We start from the raw sequence: 23274 nt of genomic DNA, 5'->3' as shown, positions 1-23274 counted from the left end.
ATGCAGACTGGGAGCAAAGAGTAGAATAAAACTGGATATTTATTTCCAAGACCAAAGATGGCACTGCAGCCAGGGATGGGGAAAAGCAGGGTAGGGGCTGGGGGCAAGGAGTGGGGAGAATCCTCCACTGATTTACACCCCAAAGGGTTTGGCTTTGAACTCATGAGCCTCAGGAGAAACAGAGCATATTCTGGGGCAGGGTCTGTGCTTGCCACTGTTTTTCTTGTCTGCTGCCCCCTGCCCCCAGCTCAAGAACAGAAGAGAATACAGATGGCTGGACCACTCATTCCCTCATTCATTCAATACACCCATTTATAAAGATGTATTAAACACCTTCTATGTGTCAGGCAGTGTCATCTAGAGATGAGCAAGACCTTAAGAAAAGTACAATACAGCAGGAAAGAGAGAAACAGTTTGTGAGATAGAGTGGTGGGCATGGCAGGGTAACTTGCCAAGTGTAATCTGTAGCAGCCACTCTGCCTGGGAGAAGTGGGAGGGGTCCTCAAGGTCACATGTGATCTTGGGCATTTGGGGTCTTGGAGGACCAGAGACATTTTCCCTGGAAGAGAAGTAGGAGGAAGGGGCCCCACATGCAAAGGAACAACAGCCCCACCAAAGGGCAGGTGGGATGCATGGGAGTTTCCCAGTGGTGCCTGACAAGACTGAGAAGGGTAGCTGAGGACCAGGGCCTGGAGGGAACTGGCATCAAATCATGTGGGATTTGGACCCTGTGGTAGACAGGAAGTCAGTGGGGGGGCGGGGGGCCTTACTGGCTGTGTCATTTGGGAGAGTCATTGGAGAGGCACCAAAGGGCCTAGGCTAGAGAAGGGATGGTGAATGAAGAGGTTGGTGCGAAGCATAGTTCAGGCCCAGGTGGGAATGAGCCCAATGGGGGCCATCCACACTATTTCCTGGTCTTGGCCTGGGGCAGCAGCCAAGGTCCAGTGTCTCCAGAGCCACAGCCACCTGCCAGGCCAGGATCTGGCCTCCCAACCATGATCCTCACTGGGGCAGAGGTGGCTGCAGTGCAGATGGGCTGGGGGACTATAAATAGCCAGGGTGCATACATTAGCATGCCAATGCACCCGAACCCCATCCTCTATGCTAATGGCCCACCATGCGCCTGAACACCTTCTGTTCCCCTGCATGCATTTGCATGCACAATTAGCATAATCTTGTATAATTAATGAACAGCGTCAATTTTAGCTCCTAAGTAATTTGATTAACATGTTGATAGGGCACTTACTAGGCTCTCCAAACCTCAGGGCTGGGCATGGGGCCTGAGGAGAGGGGGAGAGGGGGTGGAGAGACTGCTAAGCGGCCCCCAGCTGCCCATGAAGAGTAGTGGTGACTCCACTTTCCCTTAATGGGGCCTGAGGGGAGGGGTGGAGAGGCTGCTAATGGGAGGCCTCTGGGTACCCCATGTGGAGTGGCAGGGACAGGCTGGAGCATGGTTGCAGTGGGTCACATGAGCATGAAGCATACTGTGTCCGTGTGGACACAGAGGTACACGTCCCCTGCATGTACCCCCAGCCCAGGGAGTCTTCTGTGAATGCAGAATCTGAAAGGCAGAAGAGGAGGGATGGAGAACAAGGAGGAGGAATGGGCACTGGGGATGGATGGGCAGAGGGAAGCCACAGAGGAGGAAGGTGTACTTGTGAGTAATTTGGGGACATAAAGACATAAGGTCCCGAGACTGAAGGGATGAAGTATTATATTCCTCTGGCCTTAGGTGGGTGAGCCAGGCCCCAAAGCCAGGGATCTTGGCACCTTTTATTTATGAATCATGAGAGAGGCAGAGGTGGGGGGCTGGCAAGGGCTGGCACCTTCTATAATGCACCATGTGACAGAGAGAGAACATACAGAAGGCTGAGCGTCACTCCCTGCCTATTCAGAAACAGACCCATTCCCAGCCCAGGCATCCAGGGCTCCAGACAGAGGCTCAACTCTCTCCTGCTCATCTCTGACTGTGGTCAGAATCAGGAAGTCCATCCCTGCCTCTAACTGACTTTCTCATTGCTGTCTAGGCTCAGTTGCACTACCTTCTAAGATGGTGAGGGTGGGTGGGGTAAGAAATGATACTGGCAGGCACTGTGCTGGGCATTGTGTAAGCACTTCTCACTTAACTTCACAACATTCCTACCAGTTGAGGTTAAGAGTCAGCTCCATTTCACAAATGAGGAAACTGAGGTTGAGAAAGGTGAGACCTTTCTCCAAGTCATATGGTCAGACATTCCAGGTAGGCTTGAGTCCCCAACCCTCAATAGCCCTTAGCTTAATGGTGAAAATTTATCATTCAAATTGCAGACAGTTCATTCACTAGCTATCTCCCACTCCACCTACATGGTCCCCAGGCCTTGTCATGTCTAAACTCACACTCCATCAATATCCTTGGGGGGTATGGTCCACAGCTCCACTCCAGCCTCAGCATGGGGGCCACTCTGATCTCAAGCTTGGTTTCAGCTGCCCAGGCATCTTACCTTAGATCCCTGGATTAAGGATGGCTTGGGGACTCTTGCCTTTGTGATTGGCATCCTAGCCCACATGAACCCCAGGGCACATGAGGAATCTCTCATGAACTCTCTCTACTTCCCCCTCCCTCAAATGCTCCCAGCTCTGAAAGGGGGTCAGGGGAAGGAAGTGCAGTTAATTCTGCAGGGAAGAGGGAAAGTTTCAGTCCCACTTCAGCACTGACCCAGCAGGGAGGTTCTGGAACCTCAAGGGGAATTGCCAGAATGGACCTTAGACAGAAGCCTATACCTGCAGCATTAGTGTGGGAGAAAAGAGACACTGCTGGAAAGGGTGGAAGGAAACAGATGCTATCATGGGCTTGTTTTGTGGCTGCAGAGGAAAACAGAAAATGTTCCAAGGACTATTGGATTAGGAAGGGGGTGGTATTCTTTCATAGCTCCTACAACCCCTTCTTATCAAATTGCATTTGTCAGGCTGTAGTTGATCTAGGGATTGGGGTCTAAGTTTGCCACCAACAGGGTAGACAAGAGCCAGGTGGCTTAGACATGACCTGTTTCAACAGTTATTGAAAAACACTCACTGTGCATCAGGCACAGCTACATGCCAGAGAGTGTCCATAGCCCACAGCTCCTGCCCACCCCCAGGAGCCAGAGGAGGAGAGCTGTGGGCTCTCATGGGAGGACAACTTCCCACCCACTCCTGCACCAGGGTCATTCCAGCCAATCAAGCAACTATTTAATCTTAGAGCTGTGAATGTCCAATAAGATAGCCATTTTAATGTAGCTATTTAAATTGGGGAAGGGGGAAGCATTTGTAATACTTTCAACAATAAAGATAAATTTTAAAAAAATTTTAGTCAAAATTAAATAAAATTGAACATTCAGTTCCTCAGTTACATTTAGTGCCCAATAAGTACATGTAGCTATTGGCTACCATATTGGTCAGTATAGAACATTTCCATCATTATGAAAGTTCAATTGGATAGTGTTGTCTTAAAGTCTTACATTGTTTTCCATTTCCTCTTACTATTATTTACAGGCTTACATAATTATGTTTTTTAAGTTTATTGACTTGAGAGAGAGGGGAGATGGGAGAGAAACATTGATTTGGTGTTCCACTGATTTATGCATTCATTGGTTGCTTCTTGTATGTGCCCTGACTGGGGATCGAACCCACAACCTTGGTGTATTGGGATGACACTCTAACTAACTGAGCTACCTAGCCAGGGCTTACATAATTATGTTTTATAGCAACATTTCTGTAATATTAGTAAGAACAGAGAGCGATGCAGTGCTTTAAATTGTCCTATCCCATCCCTCTCTCCCCAGCTCTGTGGCAACCTTGAAACCTTGGTAGTTGTGAAAACCAGCAGTTTAGTAGCCACTGGAAAGGACAAATTGGGTTTGGAGCTTCTCAACAGTCAGGGTTTCCAGACAATTGTTACTACTTTATCTGCCTGGCAGCTCCCTACCAGCCCCATTCTCAGTGCTTGTTATTTGACCAGGCTGGTGTGGCTCAATTGTTAGAGCATCGGCCCGGGCACAGAAGGGCCATGGGTTTGGTTCCCGGTCAAGTGCGCAGTATCTGGGTTGCAGGCTCAATCCCTGGTCAGGGCAGGTGCAGGGGGCAGCCCATTGATGTGTCTCTCTCACATCGATGCCTCTCTCTCTCCCCCCTTCCACTCTCTCTAAAAATCAGTGGAAAAAATATCCTCAGATTAGGATCGACAACAAAACAAAAAGATGTACAGATGGCCCAGAAGCATCTGAAAAGATGCTCAACACCACTTTCATGAGAGAAATGCAAAAAAATCCCAAATGAGATATCATCTCACACCCATTAGGATGGCTACCATATAAAAAGAGAAAGTAACAAGTGTGTGAGACATAAGAATCCTTGCGCACTGCTGCTGGGATTGTAAAATGGTGCCACTGCTCTAGAAAACAATATTGAGTTCCTAAAAACAAAATTTAAAAACTGTCATAAGATCCAGAAACACCATTTCTGGATATATATCCAAAAGAATTGATATCTCAAGTATCAATATCTCAAACAGATATTTTCACACTCACATTCATAGCAGCACTCTTCACAATAGTCAAGAGATGGAAGCACCCAAATGTCCAATGACTGATGGATGTGGTATATACATAAAAGGGAATATTATTCAGCCTTAAAAAGGAAGAAAGTCCCTTTACATGCTACGCCATGGGTGAACCTTGAGGAATTATGCTAAGTGAAATAAGCCAGTCATAAAAAAATGAATACTGTATGATTCTACTTATATGAGGCATTTAAAGTAGCCAAATTCACAGAAACAGAAAGTAGACTGGTGGGTCCAGGACTGGGGAGAGGGGAAAATGTGGCGTTGTAGTTTAATGGGTGTAGAGTTTCAGTTTTGCAAGAAGAAAAAGTTCTGGAGATCTGTTGTACAACAATGTGAATATACTTAACACTACTGAATTGTATATTTAAAGATGGTAAAGATGATAAATTTTATGTGATGTTTCTTTACCACAGTTTTTAAAATGTCACCAGGAAGTAATTTTGAGGTGACCTAGACAATCTAATTGTTAAGTTTGTATGAAAAAATAATCAAGAAGAGTTGGAAAAATTCTAAAATATAAGGGTAATGGTGAAGAAATGCTAGATCTACCAGGCACTAAAACATATTACAAATCTTCAGAAAACAGCATCACATTTCCACATAAATAAGTAGATGAAAATGGAAATGGATTGGAAAGTCCAGGAATATGTACCATTACATTTAGAATATAGCATGGATGATATATACAGTTGGTGGTAAAAGATGGATTATTCAATGCACCTCTATTTAAAAAATTTTTTTAAAATATGTTTTTATTGATTTTTTGAGAGAGACGAAGGGAGAGGGATAGATAGACACATAAATGAGAAACATCAATTGGCTGCCTCCTGCACACCCCCTACTGGGGACTGATCCCGCAACCCGGGCATGTGTCCTGACCAGGGATTGAACTGTGACCTCTTGGTTCATGGTTCAATGCTCTCAACCACTGAGCAACACCACCCAGGCAATCAGCCTCTTATTTTTTTCCTGGTATCTGCTAGTTGTCCCAAGAGAAATTATTGAATAATCCATCTACTAAAGAACTCTAAAGACAAAGAGAAGCTCTTATATACAGCCAGAGAGGAAAGAGAGTTTACCCACAAAAGAATGACAACTATGTAATACTTTTCAACAGCAACAATGGAAATATTTTCAAAGTGCTAAGTATAAAATAACTGTGAATTTAGAATTGTGTTCCCAGGAAAACTATCTTTCAAGAAAGAGAGTGACATGAAGACATTTATAGTAAAACAAAAGTGAGAGGCCAGAGGGTGTGGCTCAGTGGTTGAGCGTCAACCCATGAACCAGTAGACCACAGTTCGATTCCCCGTCAGGGCACATGACTGGGTTGTGGGTTCAGTCTTCATGGGGGTGTGTAGGAGGCAGCCGATCAATGACTCATCATCGATGTTTCTATCTTTCTCCCTCTCCCTTCCTCTCTCTGAAATCAATAAAAACCTATATACATATATTTTTAAAAGTGAGAATGGTTTACCACCAGCAGACCTTAGCTAAAGAAGGGATTTCTAAAAGATGTACTTCCAAAAATGACCCCACAAAAAGTTGTTTGAGATGCAAGAAGGAAAAGATGAGCAAAAATTTGTTAAATCTAAAAATGATGTTTATATACAATAAAAAGAATAATAATAATGTATAGAATTTAAAAATAATTAAAATTCATGGGGTAATAGAATGGCCTAAGATCAATGGTGTACTGGTAAATGTTTAATGATCATATCCAGAGGTGGGAACCCTGATTTATAGTATTTGTCAATTTCCACGATTATATGTTCCCCCATGGCTGATTTCAAGCTATCAATGTGAAGTCTCTGAATATGGAATTGAGAAGAGTTGCTAATAATTAGCTCTTGTGAATCAGTATGAGCCAGCTCAGGCACACCGTCAAAGATTCTAATATTAGGAAAGAAATTATGACTTTGCTAAGAATATATGGTAAATTTTAAGAGTAATAACTAAAAGAATAGAAATGAAGTGAATAAATTTCCAAACCAGTAAAGGGAAAATAAAATAAGAAACACATATACCACATCAAACAAAACAGTCAAACAATTTTAAATAGCAAGAAAAAACCCAAAGAAACATAGAAGAAATGGAACAAATAGAAAGTACAAAAATCATAGAAAAAATAGTTGAAATAAATCATAATTTCAATAAAGTAACTGGACTAAACTTGCCAGGTTAGAAACAGACTAGATTTTTTAAAAAATCCAGCAATATGCTGTTAAAAGAGAAATATCTGGAATATAAGGACACATAATGGTTGAAAGTAGTAGGATATAAAAAGATATATGAAGCAAATATAATCAAAAGTAAGTTGATAGAGCCTATAAATATCTATAAAATAGGCTTTAAAGCAAAAATGTTATTAGAAATAAAGGATCAATAAATACTGATAAAAGGATCAACTCAGAAGGAAGCTACAAGATTCCAAACTTGTCCACACTTAATGAAATAGTCAATAATATATATGTATCAAAAATTGATGTAGCCCGGCCGGGCATGGCTCAGCAGTTAAGTGTCGACCTAGGATCCAGGTGATCAGGGTTCGATTCCCGGTCAGGGAACATGCCCGGGTTGTGGGCTGCAGCCGATCAATGACTCTCTCATCATTGATGTTTCTATCTCTCCCTCTCCCTCTCCCTCTCCTTTCCTCTCTCTGAAATCAATAAAGATATATTTAAAAAAAAAAATTGATGGAGTCCACAAGGATAACCTTAACATTCATTTCTTAATTTTTAATAGATCAAGCAGACAATAAGTAAAGACATACCTGAACCGCACAATTAACAATCCAAATTTAATGGACATACATAAAACAGTAGACTCAATCTGACAGTTAGGTTAGAAATTAGTAACAAAAGGTAACTAGAAAAATACCATCAGCTTTGAAATTAAGAAACACACTTTTACTTCTGCTTATGCCAAAAAGGAGTAACAGAGACTACATTTATCTATGGCCTGAAAACAAAAAGGCACAAACAACATTTTTCAAGACAATGAATGTTAGACAACAAAGGACAGTGGTCCCTGAGAGATGGTAAATAAACAAGGTGAACCTTACAAATGCCCCAGCATGATGCTTTGAGATTTTCTAGGCCACAGCACAGAGAGGGAAACTAAGACAGAGTCCAGAAGACTTCCAGAGTTGAGGAGATGGAACTGAGAGCTCAGGGAGACCAAGGTAGCTAGACTTCATAGGACAGTCTCACAGGAGAAAGGTGCATAGAAAGAGAATCCCAGAGATTTGTGGAGGGTCCCCCGTGAATATTTAGTAGAGTACTGATCAGTGTATGCATGAGAAGACACCACCCAAGGCCAGGGGAAGAATTACCCTAAAAGAATAAAAGAAGAAGTCCTGGTGGTGATATAGGAATAGGAATAGTGCCTGTTTCTTCCAGTTAGACTGAAGAAAACTAATAATTTGTGAGGAACTGGGTAGAGTACTCAAGAAGGTATTACTTTGGTAGTGAGGAATAATTAGTCCCAGATTGATTATTGCTGTGGACCCATCTAATAAATCATAAAAGCAAGACTCCAAAAGATCAAAGTTTCCAAGTAAATTTAATTGCATCCCAGAACAAAGCTCAAGGAGATTTTAGGAATACAAAAATATCTACTATCCAAAAAGGACAGCCCAACAGGGCGGGGCTCAGCTGTTGAATGTTGACCTAGGAACCAGGAGATCGGGGTTCAATTTCTGGTCAGGGCACATGCCTGGGTTGCAGGCTGCAGCTGATCAATGACTCTCTCATCATTGATATTTCTATCTCTCTCCCTCCCTCTCCCTTTCTCTCTCTGAAATCAATAAAGATATATTAAAAAAAAAAAAAAAAAGGACAAGATGCAAAAACAATATGGCCCATAGTGAACAGAACAGTCAATTGAAGCTGACCCAGAATAGACACAGATGTTAGAATTAGCAGAAAAAAGCATTAAAAGAGTTATAACTGTATTCAGTATGTTCAAAAATTTAAGTAGAGACAGGAAAGATATCAAAAAGGTACAAATTAAACTTGTAGAAATGAAAACTACAATGTCTGAGATAAAAAATACATTGGATGGGATTAACAGCAGATGAAATATTGCAGAAGAAAAGGTTAGAAAAAAATTGAAGGCACAAAAAATTGAAGCAGTAGAAACTATCAAAAAATGACACAGAAAAAATTATCAGTGAGCTACAGGATAATCTGAAGCAGTATAATATATGGATAATATGAGTCCCCAAATGAAGGGTGGCAGAGAAAATATTTAAAGAAATAATGGTTAAAAACCTGCTAAATGTAATGAAAACTGTAAACTCATAGATTCAAGAAGATCAATATGCTCCAAGCACAAGAAACATGAAGAAAATTACACCAAGGCACATCATAATCAAGTTGCTAAAAATGAATACTAAAGGGGAAATCTTAAAAGCAGCCAGAGATAAAAGACATGTTACAAAGAAAATGACAGTATCAAATTTCTCATCAGAAATGCAAGAGAGAAGACAGTGGAGCAATATCTTAAAACAGCAACTGTCAATCTAAAATTCTATACCCAGTGAAAATATCTTTCAAAAAAATACAAGACATATTAAAAGGTGTCCTTCATGAATAACAAAAATGGTAACAGGTGGAGCCCTGGCCAGGTGGTTCAGTTGATTGGAATGTTATCCTGTTCACCAAAAGGTTGTGGGTTCAATTCCTGGTGAGGGCACATACCTAGGTTGTGGGTTTGATCCGAGTTGGGGCCCATACAGGAGGCAACTGATCAATGTTTCTCTCTTTCTTTTGCTCTCTCTCTCAATCAGTGAAAGCGTATCCTCAGGTGAGGATTAAAAAAAAAAAAAAAAAAAAGGATTACAGCTGGAAATTCCAATCTACAGGAAAAAAAAAAAAATGATGGAGCCCAGGTAGCTCAGTTGGTTGGAGCATCATGCCAATATGTCAAGGTTGCCGGTTCGATCCTGAGTCAGGGCACATACAAGAATCAACCAGTGAATGCATAAATAAGTAGGGCAACAAATCAATGTTTCTCCCTCTCTATTTCTCTCTCTCTAAAAAAAAAAATCAAACAAAACAAAACAAAGGAAACAGTAACTATATAGGTAAATATATAAAACCTTTTCATATTATTTAACTTTTTAAAAAAATACTTGTATGTTTAAACAAAAATAATAACAATGTATTGTGGATTTTAGAACATATATAAAAATAAAATTCATGACACAATAACATACTACACATAAAGTGGCATAATCAAATAGACTTCAGTAAGTTAAAGATGTACACTATAAGTTCTAAAGCAATCACTAAAGTAACAAAATAAAGTTTTGCTAATAAGACAATAAAAGAGATAAAATAGAATAATAAAAATCCCCAAATCTAAAAGAATGGGGGAAAAAAGAAAAGGAGAACAAATAAAGAGACAGAAGAATGGAAAGCACGTCAAAATGATAAACTCAAACCTAATCATGTTAATAATCACATTAAATGTAAATGACCTAAATATTCCAGTTAGAAGGTGGAAATTACTAGATTGGATTTTTTAAAAAAAAGACTAAACTCTATGCTGCTTACAAAAAATGTAGTTTTAATAAAAAGGCATAAATAGAATAAAAGTAAAAGGATAGAGAAAGATTTATCATGCTAATACTAGTCAAAAGAAAGCTGGAGTGGCTATATTATTATCAAAGTAGATTTCATGGATTCATGATAAAGAGGTCAGTTAAAGAAGAGGACATAATAATCCTAAACATCTATGCACCTAATAACAGTTTTTCTAATTATATGAAGCAAACGTGATAGGACTTCAAGGAGAAATAGATAAATACACAATAATTATTGATTTTATTATTTTATTTTTTAAAAAATATATCTTTATTGATTTCAGAGAGAGGAAAGGAGAGGGAGAGAGAGATGGAAACATCAATGATGAGAGAGACATTGATCAAACAGAAAAAAATCAGTGAAATCAAAGCTGGTTCTTTTAGAAGATAAATAAAATGGATAAACCTGTAGCTATATTGCTCAGGAAAAAAGAGAGAAGATATACAATTTGCCAATATCAGAAATGAGAGTAGTGACATTGTTACATATTCTAGATATATTAAATGGATAGGGAGTATTATTAACAATTTTATGCCAACAAATTCAGCAACTTGTAAAAAATAGACAAATTCCTTGAAAGATACATATTCACAACACTCATTTTAGAAGAGCTTAAGGAAGATGTAATATCAATTCTACCCAAACTCTTTCAAAAAACTGAAGAGGAGGAAATACCCCCAACTTATTCTATAAGGCCAGCAGACCATATTTGATACCAAAATGAGACCAAAAAATTGCAAGAAAACTAGAGACAAATATTCATTATGAACATAGATGCAAAATTCTAAATAAAATTTTATTAAGTCAAATCCAACAGTATATTAAAAAGATAATATGCTATGACCAAGTGAGTTTTATCTGGGAAATGTAGGGTTGGTTTAACATTGGAAAACCAATTGATGTAATTCATCATATTAAACTAAAAAAATGGTTCATCTCAAAAGATGCAGAAAAAGCACCTGACAATTCTAACATCCTTCTCTGATAAAAACTCAGTAACTAAAAATAGTAGGGAACTTCCTCAACCTGACAAAAGGCATCTATGAAAAACATATAGCTACATACATGCAAACACACATACATACATACAGATATACATACATACACATACATAAATAACGGTGACAGACTACTTTCCACCTAAGATTGGGAACAAAGCAGTTGTCCATTCTCTCCGCTATTATTCAACATTATACTGGAAGGTCTAGCTAGTACAATCAGGCAAGAAAAATAAATAAAAGACATCGCATTCGAGTGCCAGGTTTATATCCTAAACAAACTCTTGTACCTATTCAAATCAGGAGAGACAAACAAGACTGTGATTAGCAGCTTTGCTTATCATAGCAAAAATGAAATACAATGAACTAAAGCTAAATATAGCCAACAGAAAAACCTTAGAAACATAATGCTGAATTTTAAAACAACTTTTTAGAAGACTACTATATATAAAAATAGCATAATTTTTATAAAGTTAAACATAAGCACAACTAAACAACATGTTTAATATTATACAATTTGTGATCATTTATTTTTTAAAGAGCAAGGTCATGATAAACACAAACCTCAACTTATTACCTTTAGAGGGGAGCAGTCAGGGGTATGATACGGGGAAGGAAGACGGTGGTGGCCATCAATGGTATTTTAATGTTCTAAGTTCATAGGTTCACAAGTGTACATTGATTATTATGTTTCCTAATTTTTATTTTGTTATATTTCCTTTTCTAAGTATCATCCAGAACATAATAACTTAAAAATATTTTTCAAACCGGTCAAATATTTAGTGTAAACAATGAACCATAAAAGTACTAGAAGAAACCACAGAATACATTTTTAAAAGTTATCTTGGCATAATAAAAGCCCTTCTAAATATGATAAAAATCCAAAGTACTTAAAAGATTGAGGAATTGGGTAAATTTCACCATAAAAAAATTTAAAAACAACCAACTAGAAAAAATTTGTGCAACTCATGAAAAAGGGCTAATTTCCTTAATATATACTTCTGCAAGTCAATAACAAAAGCCAGTCCCTTATAGAAAAATAAACAAAAATAAACAAAGAACTTTTCAGTTCACAGAAAAGAAAATGCAAATAGACTTTAAATACATGAAGGTGTGCTCAACCTCAGAGTCAGAGACATGGAATTCACTAGGATATCACAGTTGGCTTAAACGATGAAGAAAGGTAAAAAAATGATGGCAGCCACTGCTTGTTGCAGTCATTTCTCAACCCTGAGCTCAGTGCCTTCATTCCTTGAAGGCTTTATTCCTGGATCACTATATATGCTCTTAAAGATTGGTCCTGTCATAATTCTTGGTGATTTCAATATCAATATAGATGTATAATTCTCCCAACCCATTCTCTTCTCCATTCCTTGAGCATCTCTCCTGCAACGTCCCTGTCTCCAGCCTCCCTAGGTCACACCTTACCAATAAATGCAATCCCCAAGTGATCCTACCTACAGGCAGCCCACTCTCTAGCTCCCCTCTAGTACCTCAACTCCAGTAATTCTTTGGCTCCATCAGAACCCATGTTCCATCTATCCTGCTTTCTCTTCACTCTCCACACTCCTCTCCTTGCTCAGCTTCAATTTCTTGTTCCATTTCTGTAAATACCCCTTGCATACATTTTCACTCTCTTGCCCTCTCATGTTTCCTTGTACCTGCATCTGTGCAGCTCTGTGTGGCTGGAGAAAATTCTCACTTTAAATGTATGACTGCAAGCCTCAGCTGAGGATGCGGAAGGAAAGGGAGACCTTAGGGCTTCAGATAGTTGTCCAGGGGAGTGAATGGACCATGGAAATGTTGTGTGGTTGCCAAGCAACACTAAGGAGCCACCCATGCCCTTTGCCAACTAAAGGACACGCTTTAGCAATTCTCCCTTCTATCTCTTGCATCATCACTTTTCCCTTTTCTACTGAGTTTTTCTCATCAGAGTATGAACAAGCTATATACTTTTTCTTGGCCCGACATTGTACTCCAGCCACCACCTGTTTCTTTGTTCCCTTTATAGCAAAAGTCAAAGGAATTCCTTTAGCCATTGTCTCTAATCTCTCTTATCCCATTCTCTCTTAAACCTACCCGTCAGACTTCTAATCGCCACTCCATTGAAATAGTTCTTGTTGATGTCACCAGATGTCCCCCACATTGCTAAATCCAATGGTCAACCCTTAGTCTTTTTATCATATCCACAAGCAGCATGCGATACAGTTGACCACTGCTTCCTTTTTGGGATATTTCCTTAGCTAGGCCACCAGGACACACCACTCCTGATTTCCCTCTGACCTCACTGGCTGCTCCTTACCATGTTTCTTTGCTCCTTCCACATCTCTATGACCCCCAAACACTGGACACCCCAGGATTATGTTCTTGAACCTGTTCCATTTTCTATCAACACTCATTCCCTCCATGATTCTAATCATTCACATGTCTACTGCAGCCTGGATCTTTCCTTTGAGAGCCAGTTTTTAGAGACTTTTCAACATTCCCATCTTAAACAGAACACGTCCAAAAACCAAAGTGATATTCTCTGACCTCTCCTTTTTCTCCTTAGCTGTTATTGCCACCTAGCATGCTATACGTTTTATCCACTCAGTTCATGTCTACCTCCCCTACTAGATTGTAAGCCCACGAGCGCAAAGCTTTTGTCTATTTTGGTCACTGCTTAATCCACAGCACATAGAAGAGGTCCTGGCACAGAGCAGATGTTAAAAAATTATTTGTCAAATGATAAACAACATACATAATTGGCCAGAGTGTGGGGAATGGGCACTCTCAAAATCGTTGGTATGATTGCCAGTCAGTATAATCTCTACAGAGTGTAAACTAGCAATAACTATCAAAATTATAAATGCATGTGTCTTTTGACCCAGCAATTCTACTTCTAGTAATATCTTTCATAAAATTCATACATGTGCAAAATGACACATGGATGAGGTAATTCACTGCCACATACTTTATCCCTAAAAAAGAATGAAAACAGCCAAAATGTGCAATGATAGAGGCCATTAAAAGAAATTACAGTTTATCCATACAATGGAATATTTTACAGTAGCAAAAAAAGAATGAGTCTTCTCATGTCCTGACCTAAGCTCCCAGATGAACATACTAATGTGCCCACTTTTCAGAAAGGTACTGAAAGTACATTTAATATGCCAACTTTTTATAAAAATAAAGGGAAAAGTGCAAAAATAATGTATATCTTTGTTTTCTTTCTTCTTTTTTTATTCTCACCAAGGATATTTTTTTCCATTGCTTTCCAGAGAGAGTGGAAGGGAGAGAGAGAGAGAGAGAAACATCGATGTGAGAGAGACATTGATTGGTTGCCTCCTCCACAAGCCCAGATCAGGGCTGGGGATGGAGCCTGCAACTGAGGTCCGTGCCCTTGGCTGGAATCGAACCCGGGACCCTTCAGTCCACAGGCCGACGCTCTAACCACTGAGCCAAACCGGCCAGGGCTACCTTTGTTTTCTTGTACAGGCACAGGCTATTCCAGGAAGGATACACAAGAAACTGCTAACAGTGATTGCTTATTTGGAGGGTGATGGATGGGTCAGAGGCAGAGGCGGGAGACTTTCCTGTAAACCCTTTTAAATTTGAAGATATGCACCTTGCAAATGTTTTATCTATTAAAAGAAGAACAAGGCAGGGCTATGTTCCAATATGGAATGACCGCTAAGATATAAAAGGTGGGGCAAAATTAGGTTTACAGTTGTTTCTATGGAAAATAATATGATAATTAATAAATAATACAAAAATAAACTTGTATTTCGTGTACTCACAACTGTAAACCTACTTTTTCCATACCCTGTGTGTGTGTGTGTGTGTGTGTGTGTGTGACAATTTTTTTTAAAAAGTCCAAGTACAAAAGAGTGTATGTAGTATGCTATACATAGCAGTGCAGACAGACTTACTTTTCATTATTTACTCTTGTACCTTTTGAATTTTGCACCTTATATATGTATTTCCTATTAAAAATAATTTTTAAAAATCATGGTGGGAGAATACACTTTTAAAAAAATATTTTTCAATTGATATTTAGAGAGAGAGTAAGGGAGAGGGGGAGAGAGAGGGAAACATCGATGTGACAGCAAAACATTGATGGGCTGCCTCCCGCATGCTCCCTAACGGGGATCGAGCCCGCAACCCGGGCATGTGCTCTGACTGGGAATCGAACTCCTGCACAGGATGCTGCGCAAACAACTGAGCCACACTGGCCAAGGCGAGAATAAACTTTTATATGCATCACTTTGACAATCCTACGACTGAAACCTGTCTAGTATTTCTCCAGTTTTCAAATGAAGGAAAGGGACATTCGCAGAAGACAAGTCAAACAATACAGAGGTGGCACCCGGACTGGAACCCAGCTTGCCCTGCCCTGCCCGCTCATCCCTCCATTCTCCCAGCCTCTCTCTGGGGTAAGTGCACATCCGATCCCCGTCCCCCATCTGCTCTTCCCAGACTCCTGTCAGGGAACAAAGCTCCTAAGCCCAGCCCCAGAAGGTCTGCCACCAAGGCTTTGTTCAGGGGCCATGGCTGGCAGCTCCCTGGTATCTGACAGTTTTTTTCTAGTGCGTGCCACCAACATGGGGGTGGAAGTGGGGATGGGCAGACCTGTTCCTCCCTGGAGCCACCACCGTGCTCTGTGACGGCCCAGCCTGCCCGGGCCCCGCAGCTCCCAGGCCTCTCCCCAGCCTGTACCTGTCAATAATAACGGGGTCTGAGGGCGTCTCATTCCGGTTGCCACAGCTCTTCCGGTCACAGCACCGGCTGATGGAAAGACGAGGGGGGAGAGGAGAAAGGCAGTGAAGGAGAGGGAGGTCACAGCATTTGTGTGTGTGTTTTGTGTGTGTGTGTGTCCCTATGGGGCGAGGATGCTCATGTCCAGTCTCTGGATATGGAATCCCTGGGCCAGAGGGGCTGGCTTTCAGGGGTCTGGGGGAGACGGACAGTGAGGATCCTGTCACAGGGACTTGGAGAGCCCAGCCCTGGTATCCGGTTGGCAGGGAAACCCTTGTCCCAAAGGCATGCTGCTCCTGGGGGATGCAGGAAAGGGCAGGCTGCTGGCCACCTCCAGGGCCTCTCACTCTGTATGTACCCCTTTTCCTCATACACAGACACGCTCAGATTGCAAGCACGCAGCGAGCGTATGAATCATGAGTGAAGCCACCCATGTAACCAGCATCCAGACAAGAAATACCATGTATGTGCCAAGAGCTCCGGAAGCCCCTCGAGCCCCCTCCTTGTCAGTCACTACTCTTCCCAGGGGTAGCCATCATCCCAACCAGATTTTTGAACACTGTAGTCTCTCTTCCACGTATGAGAAACTGAACGCTGTCTGACTGGCATCTCCTGGGGAGAACTTGCCCAGAAATGCCAAGCCCTGTGGTGATGGGGAAGGGGAGCCAAGAGCTGTGTTCCCCCCACTCCACCCTGCCCCACCCAGGAAATGCCCCAAGGGTCAAGTAGGAGGCGACAAAGTTTCCTCTCTCCTGCTCTGGAGGGAATCCAGGAGGCCCAGGCCCTGCCCCCACATCCCCAGAGAGCCCTCCCCTGAGCTTTATTAGTTAAGCTTCCCAGCAGTGGCAGGAGGCCTCTCTTACAAAAACACTTGGAGAAGCCACATAAACAGGCCAGGATAATGGGGCCTCAAGGACCCTCTCCTCAGCCAGCACTGTGCCCAGGGGCCTCCCTCTTCCCACATCGCCTTCCCCCACCAGGCTTTCCCAGGGAGCAGCAGGGAGAGTGGTGGTGGCAGTGGTAGGGGGCAGGGCCTGGTGGGGAGTCCTTGGCAAAATCTTAGCCAAGGGTCAAGGTGCAAGTGACCCAGCCTTTCTCACCTGCACATGATCTCATGGGTGAGCAGCACTCGGCACATTTCTGGGTTCTTGTCCTGCCCCTCATAGATGATGGCCTGGGAGAGGGAGAAAGTGCACAGGCTCAAGTGGCAGTGGGCTCCTCTTATGTCCAAGTACAGGGGGAGAGATGGGACCATGCCCTCCAAGCCACTCTGAGGGGGCCTAAGAGTGCAAAGCAGGAGCTGGGAGCCCGGCTCCCCGAACCAGGATTCCCACCAGCATGGGCAACAGCTGCATGAGATCTATAGATTCTGCTTGTCCACAGGCAGCTCTTTCCAGGTCCAGCTCTGCTTGAGACCAGGGAGGTCCCCAGACCAAGAACCATGGTCGGGCTGGGATGGGGGTAAACACTCCTATCCCTACTCTTCCCATGACCCTAGTTGACCTCTGCTTCTGCTCACAACATAGTCCTCTAGTCTATCCCAGCTAGTTAATCAGCCTCTCCCCACCACCCTTATCACCTCCCCAGCCAGGCCAGCGTCTCTCCCTTGGACTACTGGCTCAGTTCCCTCACTGGGCCACCCCGCCCCCAACTTCTACCCTCTGCCCTGAAGCAAGGTGTAAGCTTTCTAAACTGCAAATCTAGCTTCCCGCTTTATAACCCACTGAGCCTCCCAGCCATCTCCCACTGTGGGGTCCTTCTTTCTCTGGACTTCCCCCAACCCCTTTTCACACTCATCCCCCACACAACCCCACTTTGCCACTGCCTGCCTGGTCTGCCTCCCACATGAAGGGGACCATAGGGCTTCTAGAAAAAAAACACACCATTTCTTCCTCTGTCCTGGGATTGGGTGGAGGCTGCTGGAAGACCCTGCCTGTGTGGGAAAGCCCGAGTCCCACCTTGCATTCAGGGCTACTGATCGGCCCATCTGAGCTCAGCTTCCTTTTTACCAGCTCTCACTTCTCTGCAAAACCCTGAGACTTGCAGCCCTGTCTCAGCAAGAGCCCATCAGGGCTCACTTAGGTATCAGTCTCCCTGAGCTCCTGAGGATGCTGGCCTCTGAGCCTCCTTCCCGTGAGCTTCCATATCAGCAGGGTGCTGAGGGGTTGCAGTAACCACCCTGGGGCCCCACCTCATCCCCTTTCTTGGACCAGTGCACCCACCTCCCTGCTACAGTTAGTGTTGGCTGCTATGTGCTTTCTCTTCAGAGTGGCTCTCAGCGGATAGGCGCTGCCTCGCCTGAAAATGTCTGGAAGGATACAGGCTCCCCTTGGGAGTGTTCCCCAGCCAATTACTGACTCATATAGGGTAAAGGACCCTGGTCTCCATGCCTCAAGGGGGGACAGCTCTGTTGTCACTCCTTCTCCAGAGCTCCTTGTGGATTAGGCTGACACTGGACACCGGCTGAGACCCCATCCTTGCTGAGCACCCCTTGCCCTGGCCTGCTACCCTCCCTCCCTTCTCCTGAGAGTACCTGTCTGCCTCCCCAATAAACCCTGTGCACCTGAATCCCTGTGTCTAGCCTGGGCTTCTAGGGGACATGACCTAGGATGAAGTCTTTGTACAAATATTGCCTTTTTCTAGACTAGAGGGCAAGGGCACACAGGCTGGGGTAAGAACTGAGGGAGCCAGGCCAGCGGGGTTGACGGCACGGGGAGGTGGGGGCAGGGTGACCATGCTCGCCCACCCCACCAGGAGACAGGGGCCCGAGGGGCCAGCGCATCCCTGGGCTGGCTCACCTGCTTGGACATGGAGTCAATGAGCCGCACGTAGAGGTCCTGCTCTGTCCGAAGTCCTAAGGGTGGAAAGGTGGAGGGCTCGCTCTACGGGAGCATCTGCGGCCTCTGAAGGCTGGAGCACGCTCCACACTCTCCCCAGTGGAGGCAGGGGCCTCCTGGGCCCTGACATCGGGCTATTGTACCATGTGCAGTGGGCTTCACTCACCGTTGTTATACACCAGCCGGAGGCGGTAATGGATCCCGTTGTTCGTCTTTTCAGCCCCAGGTTCCTACAGGGCCAAGATGGGGAGGATGCTCCCAGGGACCCCCCCACCCAGCCGCCTCTCTAAACCCACCCTCTTTCCCTCCCATCCACTCAGCCCTGCCCTTCTTCACTCCTGCACCATCTACCCATTCATCAGCCCCTGCGGGAGGGGCGCCCCCAGGCCCCCCGTCCCCCCGCCCCGCGCTCTGTCCCAGTCGAGCCCACGAGCCTCTCACTCGGTCCTTCTCCACGAAGTCGATGAAGGCCGTGCGCTCCACCTCCACGGGCTGCCCTTGCCGGTCATACATGGCCAGCACGAAGTGGAAGAAGTTGGATTTCCTGAGGTTGGAGGGAGGCTGCTTCTCAAAGTGTGCCCGTGCCAGGCCCACGCCACTGCGGGAGGGAGAGGGGCGGGCAACCACTGTAAGTGCTCTCAGAGAGGGGATTTAGCTCTGACATGTCAGGAGTTTGGGCTAGGAATAAACTAGATGGGTCCGTTTCACCCTTGCCAGGGTCATCTCAGTCGCAGAAAGAGGCCTCTCAGCCCCGAGGTCACCCCTTGGGAACAGTCAGTGGCAGCGAAGGTGTCTCTGCCAGGCTTCCTCCCAGGCTTCTCCCTGGACCCACATTTTGAAAGGCTCATCTCCAAAACAAAATGCATGGACAACCCACCTGACTGACCAGAGGCTCCTGTGACTGCCCTTAGGGCACCAAGGGTAGTTAGGAGGTTCTGGAACAAATACCCCACTGCACCCCAGTCCATGGCTATGTACACGAGCCTGCAGCATTGCCTGGGAGATGATGATGTCCATCGGGCTCTCCGAGATGTCACACTGGCTCAGGGCCGTTAGTCTGCCCAGCCGGGATCCTGGGCTGTGGCTGAAGGCAGCGGACACCCTCTCCAGGTGTGGAGGAACCTGCCTCCATGCTTTGGGAGAGACAGACACTGGCTCCCTTGGGCAGGAGGATCTTTTGGTCTGGCCTTGCCAAAGGCTTTCTCCTGGTTCATCAGAAACTATTCCCAGAAGCAAGGCCAGGCAAGAGCAGGAGGAGAAGGACCAGACCCTTTCTACCAAATATTTCCTGAACTCCAATGATATACCAAGCATTGAACACATGGCACGGAGTGGGGCTCGAGCTAAATGCCTGAAAGGGCAGGGAACACAGAGAGCTATAACCCAAGACAAAGTGGTAGGTGCCCTTCATTCTTCCTGTGAGAGATGAAAGAAAGACTTCATGGAGATGGTAGCTTTTTACCTGGTCCTTGAGGCATGACTAGGAGTTCAACAGGTACAACTGACAAAAGAGCAGACCAAGCAGCGGAAGAAATGGCTACAGGCGTGAGGGTTAGTGCCACTGGACTACAGATTTCAAAAAGTGAAGTGAGGAGAGAAAAGGCTGTTTTGGAAGTGCTAGACTACGCAGGGCACAAAAAGAATCTACACTTTCTTTTTGGGGTCAGTGTGTTCTAAAGCGCATCCTTTAGATCTCATAGCTCCAGATCCTTCCTCTACAAAAGGGTGCTATGGCCATAATTGCTGGAAAATGTGGCTCTATAGCATAAACTTGCGTATGTGAGGGGCCCTGGGGCACCATCCCGGAGTGGACCCTACTTGACCTGGCTCAGGCTGGTGCTCCCATCCGGTGTGTGGTAGCCAGCCTCCAAGGCGGTTCCCCAGCACCCCCACCTCCTGGTCTTCGTGCCCTGCATAGTCCCCTCACATACTGTATCAGGACTGGTCTGTTGGCTGATAAAGTATGGCACTAGTGATAGCATATGATTTCCAATGTTGGGTCATAAAAGACACTGTGGCTTCTGCTTTGTTTTTCCTCTTGGATCAGTCACTCAGGGGGGAGCTGGCTGCCATGTTGTGAGGACATTCAAGCAGCCTTATGGAAGGTCCACATGGAGAAGAGCTGAGGCCTCCTGCTGACAGCCAGCACTAACTTGAGACACCTTGGAAGGAGATCCACCAGCTCCAGTGAAGCATTCAGATGACCACAGCCCTGGCTGTCACCTTGACTGCAGCCTCTTAAGAAACCCTGAGGCATGGTGACTATAGTTAATAACACCATACTGTATATTTGAAGTTGCCAAGAGAGTAGATCTTAAAAGTTATCACACACACAAAATTTGTAACTTTGTGTGGTGACAGATATTCACTAGTCTTACTGTGGTGATCATTTTGAAATAAATACAAATATCGAATCATTATGTTGTACACCTGAAACTAATATAACTCTATGTGTCAATTATATCTCAATTTTAAAAATAAATTACTTACTTGCTTTTACAAAAGAAAAGAAACCCTGAGCCAGAACCACCCACCTATGCTGCTCCCTGATGTCTGACTCTCAGAAACTGTGTGAGATAATAAATTTGTCGTCTGATGCTGCTGAGTTTTGGGGTGATTTTTTATGTAGCAATAGACAACTAAGACACCATGCTTACTCAACTATGGAGCACTTTTGTTGAGGGGTATGGCTTGGGAAACATGACTAAAGGCCACCAGAAGAATCTGAACCCAGGCAGGGCTTAGAAGATGCTGCAGGCAGGGTGGGCACAGCGTGGAGGGAAGGTGAGAGGCTGCTGCAGAGGTAGAGGAGGGTGGGGGTAGTGGGGCTGACTTGAGAGCCATTTAGACCAGAGTCCCACCATGGACTTGCCCCTGTGACATCTGCCATATTCATCACCTCTTAAGATTATTCTTCATAAAGTTTAAAATCAACTTAATGAGCTTCATGTGAAATCATAATATCTGGGATGTCATGGGCTTGAGAGTTGAGAGGCTTGTCGTGTTGTTACTCATAGGTTACAGTAAATACATAAACAATAAAATGAAAATTTGTTCCTCCTCTTGAAAGCCTGCTTGGGAGCCTCTGGTCCGGGTGAAATGTTGGTTTCAGAGGCAGAAGTGATGGGTCTTGTTTGTCCAGATCAAGATGAGGGAGAGGGGCAGGCTACCAACAGCTCTTCCTCCCCAGAGGGTTTTTGTACGCAAGTTCCTCCCCCTAAGATCTTCCTCCTCCCTTTATTCCTCACCCTCTCTCCGCCCTCTCGCCTCTTCCCCCTCAGGCTTACAGTCCTTTCAAGTCCTGGCCTGGACTCTCCAAATTCCCAGTTACCTAGAGCCAGGGAAGCCCGAAGGGGGCTTTGATCACAGCAGGTCCCTGATTACTGCTGATGAACATGCTAACTGGCAGCAGCCCCGACTCCTCCCTCCAGTCCCCAGGACCCCAAGGGGGAGGAAAGCTCCCAGGGACAGGTTCCCAGACCACCCGGAGGAGAGGCCAGAAGGGGCGGGCTTGTGGAAGCATCCCAGATCACTTTGCCCTTTATTCTGCTGTCTAGCCCAGGAAAGACACTCGAGAGCTTTCAGACAGCAGGGAGTGAAGATGCAGAGAAGAAAAAAAAGGTCTAAAGAGAGGAGGGGCGGATGCCGGGAAGTAACACAATCCCCTAGACCACTCAACACACCCTTTCTACACAGGCACCCCTGTAAATCAATGATGCTGCCCTGAGCTTCCTCTCCCATCCCTCCCGCTTGGCAAGTATCAGTCAGTCCTGGGTCCTGGCTACCTGCTGGCTCCTGCCAGGCCCCTAAGAACCCACTGTCCCCACAGGAGGGGAGTCTCAGGTAGAGAGGTCAGATACCCTGACCTGGGGTCTGTGGACACTGGTGCTGCCAGCTGGGGAGCATGGAGGGGCAGCACTGCCTCTCAGGCCTGTGCTCTACCCCACAGTGGACTCAGGCTCAGTTCCACTCTCCCCGAGACAGCCCAGGGTCACTCTCTCTTCCCCACCTTGTTTAGTGGGTCTGAGGCACAATCCTCCTCCTGGGCTCACCCACTCACACAAAGCTATGGGGCAGAGGTGGTTAGTGTACAGCTCTGAGACAGGATCACAATCCTGAGCAACACAATTGTAAGAGCCCCAGCCCCTGCAGACCAAAAGACTCCAGAATGGGCAAGCCCCCTGCTGGGCACAGCCAGGGCTGTTCCTGGTCTGTGAATGTCTCCAGTTTACCCTGTTCATACCCCAGCAGACATGTGAGAAGATCAAGGGGAGATAGAAAAGGTTTTGCTTTAAAGACATTCTAGTATTCCTATGAACAAGACAGAGAATGACAGGGGACCAGCACATCAGTGAGAGCACCGGAGGCTGGTCTGGACTATGCCTTTCTTCTCCTGGTTCCCTCAGGCACCGCCACCCCCAGCGAGCAGTAGGTGACCAACCAACACCCCTGAATGGAACTGTAAGCCCCAAAGGGAGAGGGTTGAGAGGGGAAAGGAGAGACTTTTGCTTTTATCCCCTTGGGACTAGCTG

At 44.7% G+C, this 23274-nt stretch overlaps 1 protein-coding gene across 3 annotated transcripts in view; it reads right to left on the bottom strand.

Annotated features, from left to right (window-relative positions):
* Positions 1 to 23274, bottom strand: part of EBF4 (EBF family member 4) — a gene marked incomplete at its 5' end in the record, with an annotated part of 46284 nt that overhangs the window by 16234 nt on the left and 6776 nt on the right. For all 3 annotated transcript variants that reach the window (XM_081149711.1, XM_081149712.1, XM_081149713.1), the window contains 5 exons: positions 15867 to 15935; positions 17006 to 17079; positions 18704 to 18759; positions 18909 to 18972; positions 19184 to 19340. In XM_081149711.1, coding sequence (XP_081005837.1) covers positions 15867 to 15935; positions 17006 to 17079; positions 18704 to 18759; positions 18909 to 18972; positions 19184 to 19340 — 420 coding nt within the window. The remainder of the gene's footprint in view (positions 1 to 15866; positions 15936 to 17005; positions 17080 to 18703; positions 18760 to 18908; positions 18973 to 19183; positions 19341 to 23274) is intronic.

Source organism: Miniopterus schreibersii (genome assembly GCF_964146895.1).
Source record: "Miniopterus schreibersii genome assembly, chromosome: 10".
Taxonomy (NCBI): domain Eukaryota; kingdom Metazoa; phylum Chordata; class Mammalia; order Chiroptera; family Miniopteridae; genus Miniopterus; species Miniopterus schreibersii.
Note: the sequence above shows the minus strand (reverse complement) of the source record. Positions and strands in the feature narration are given on the sequence as shown.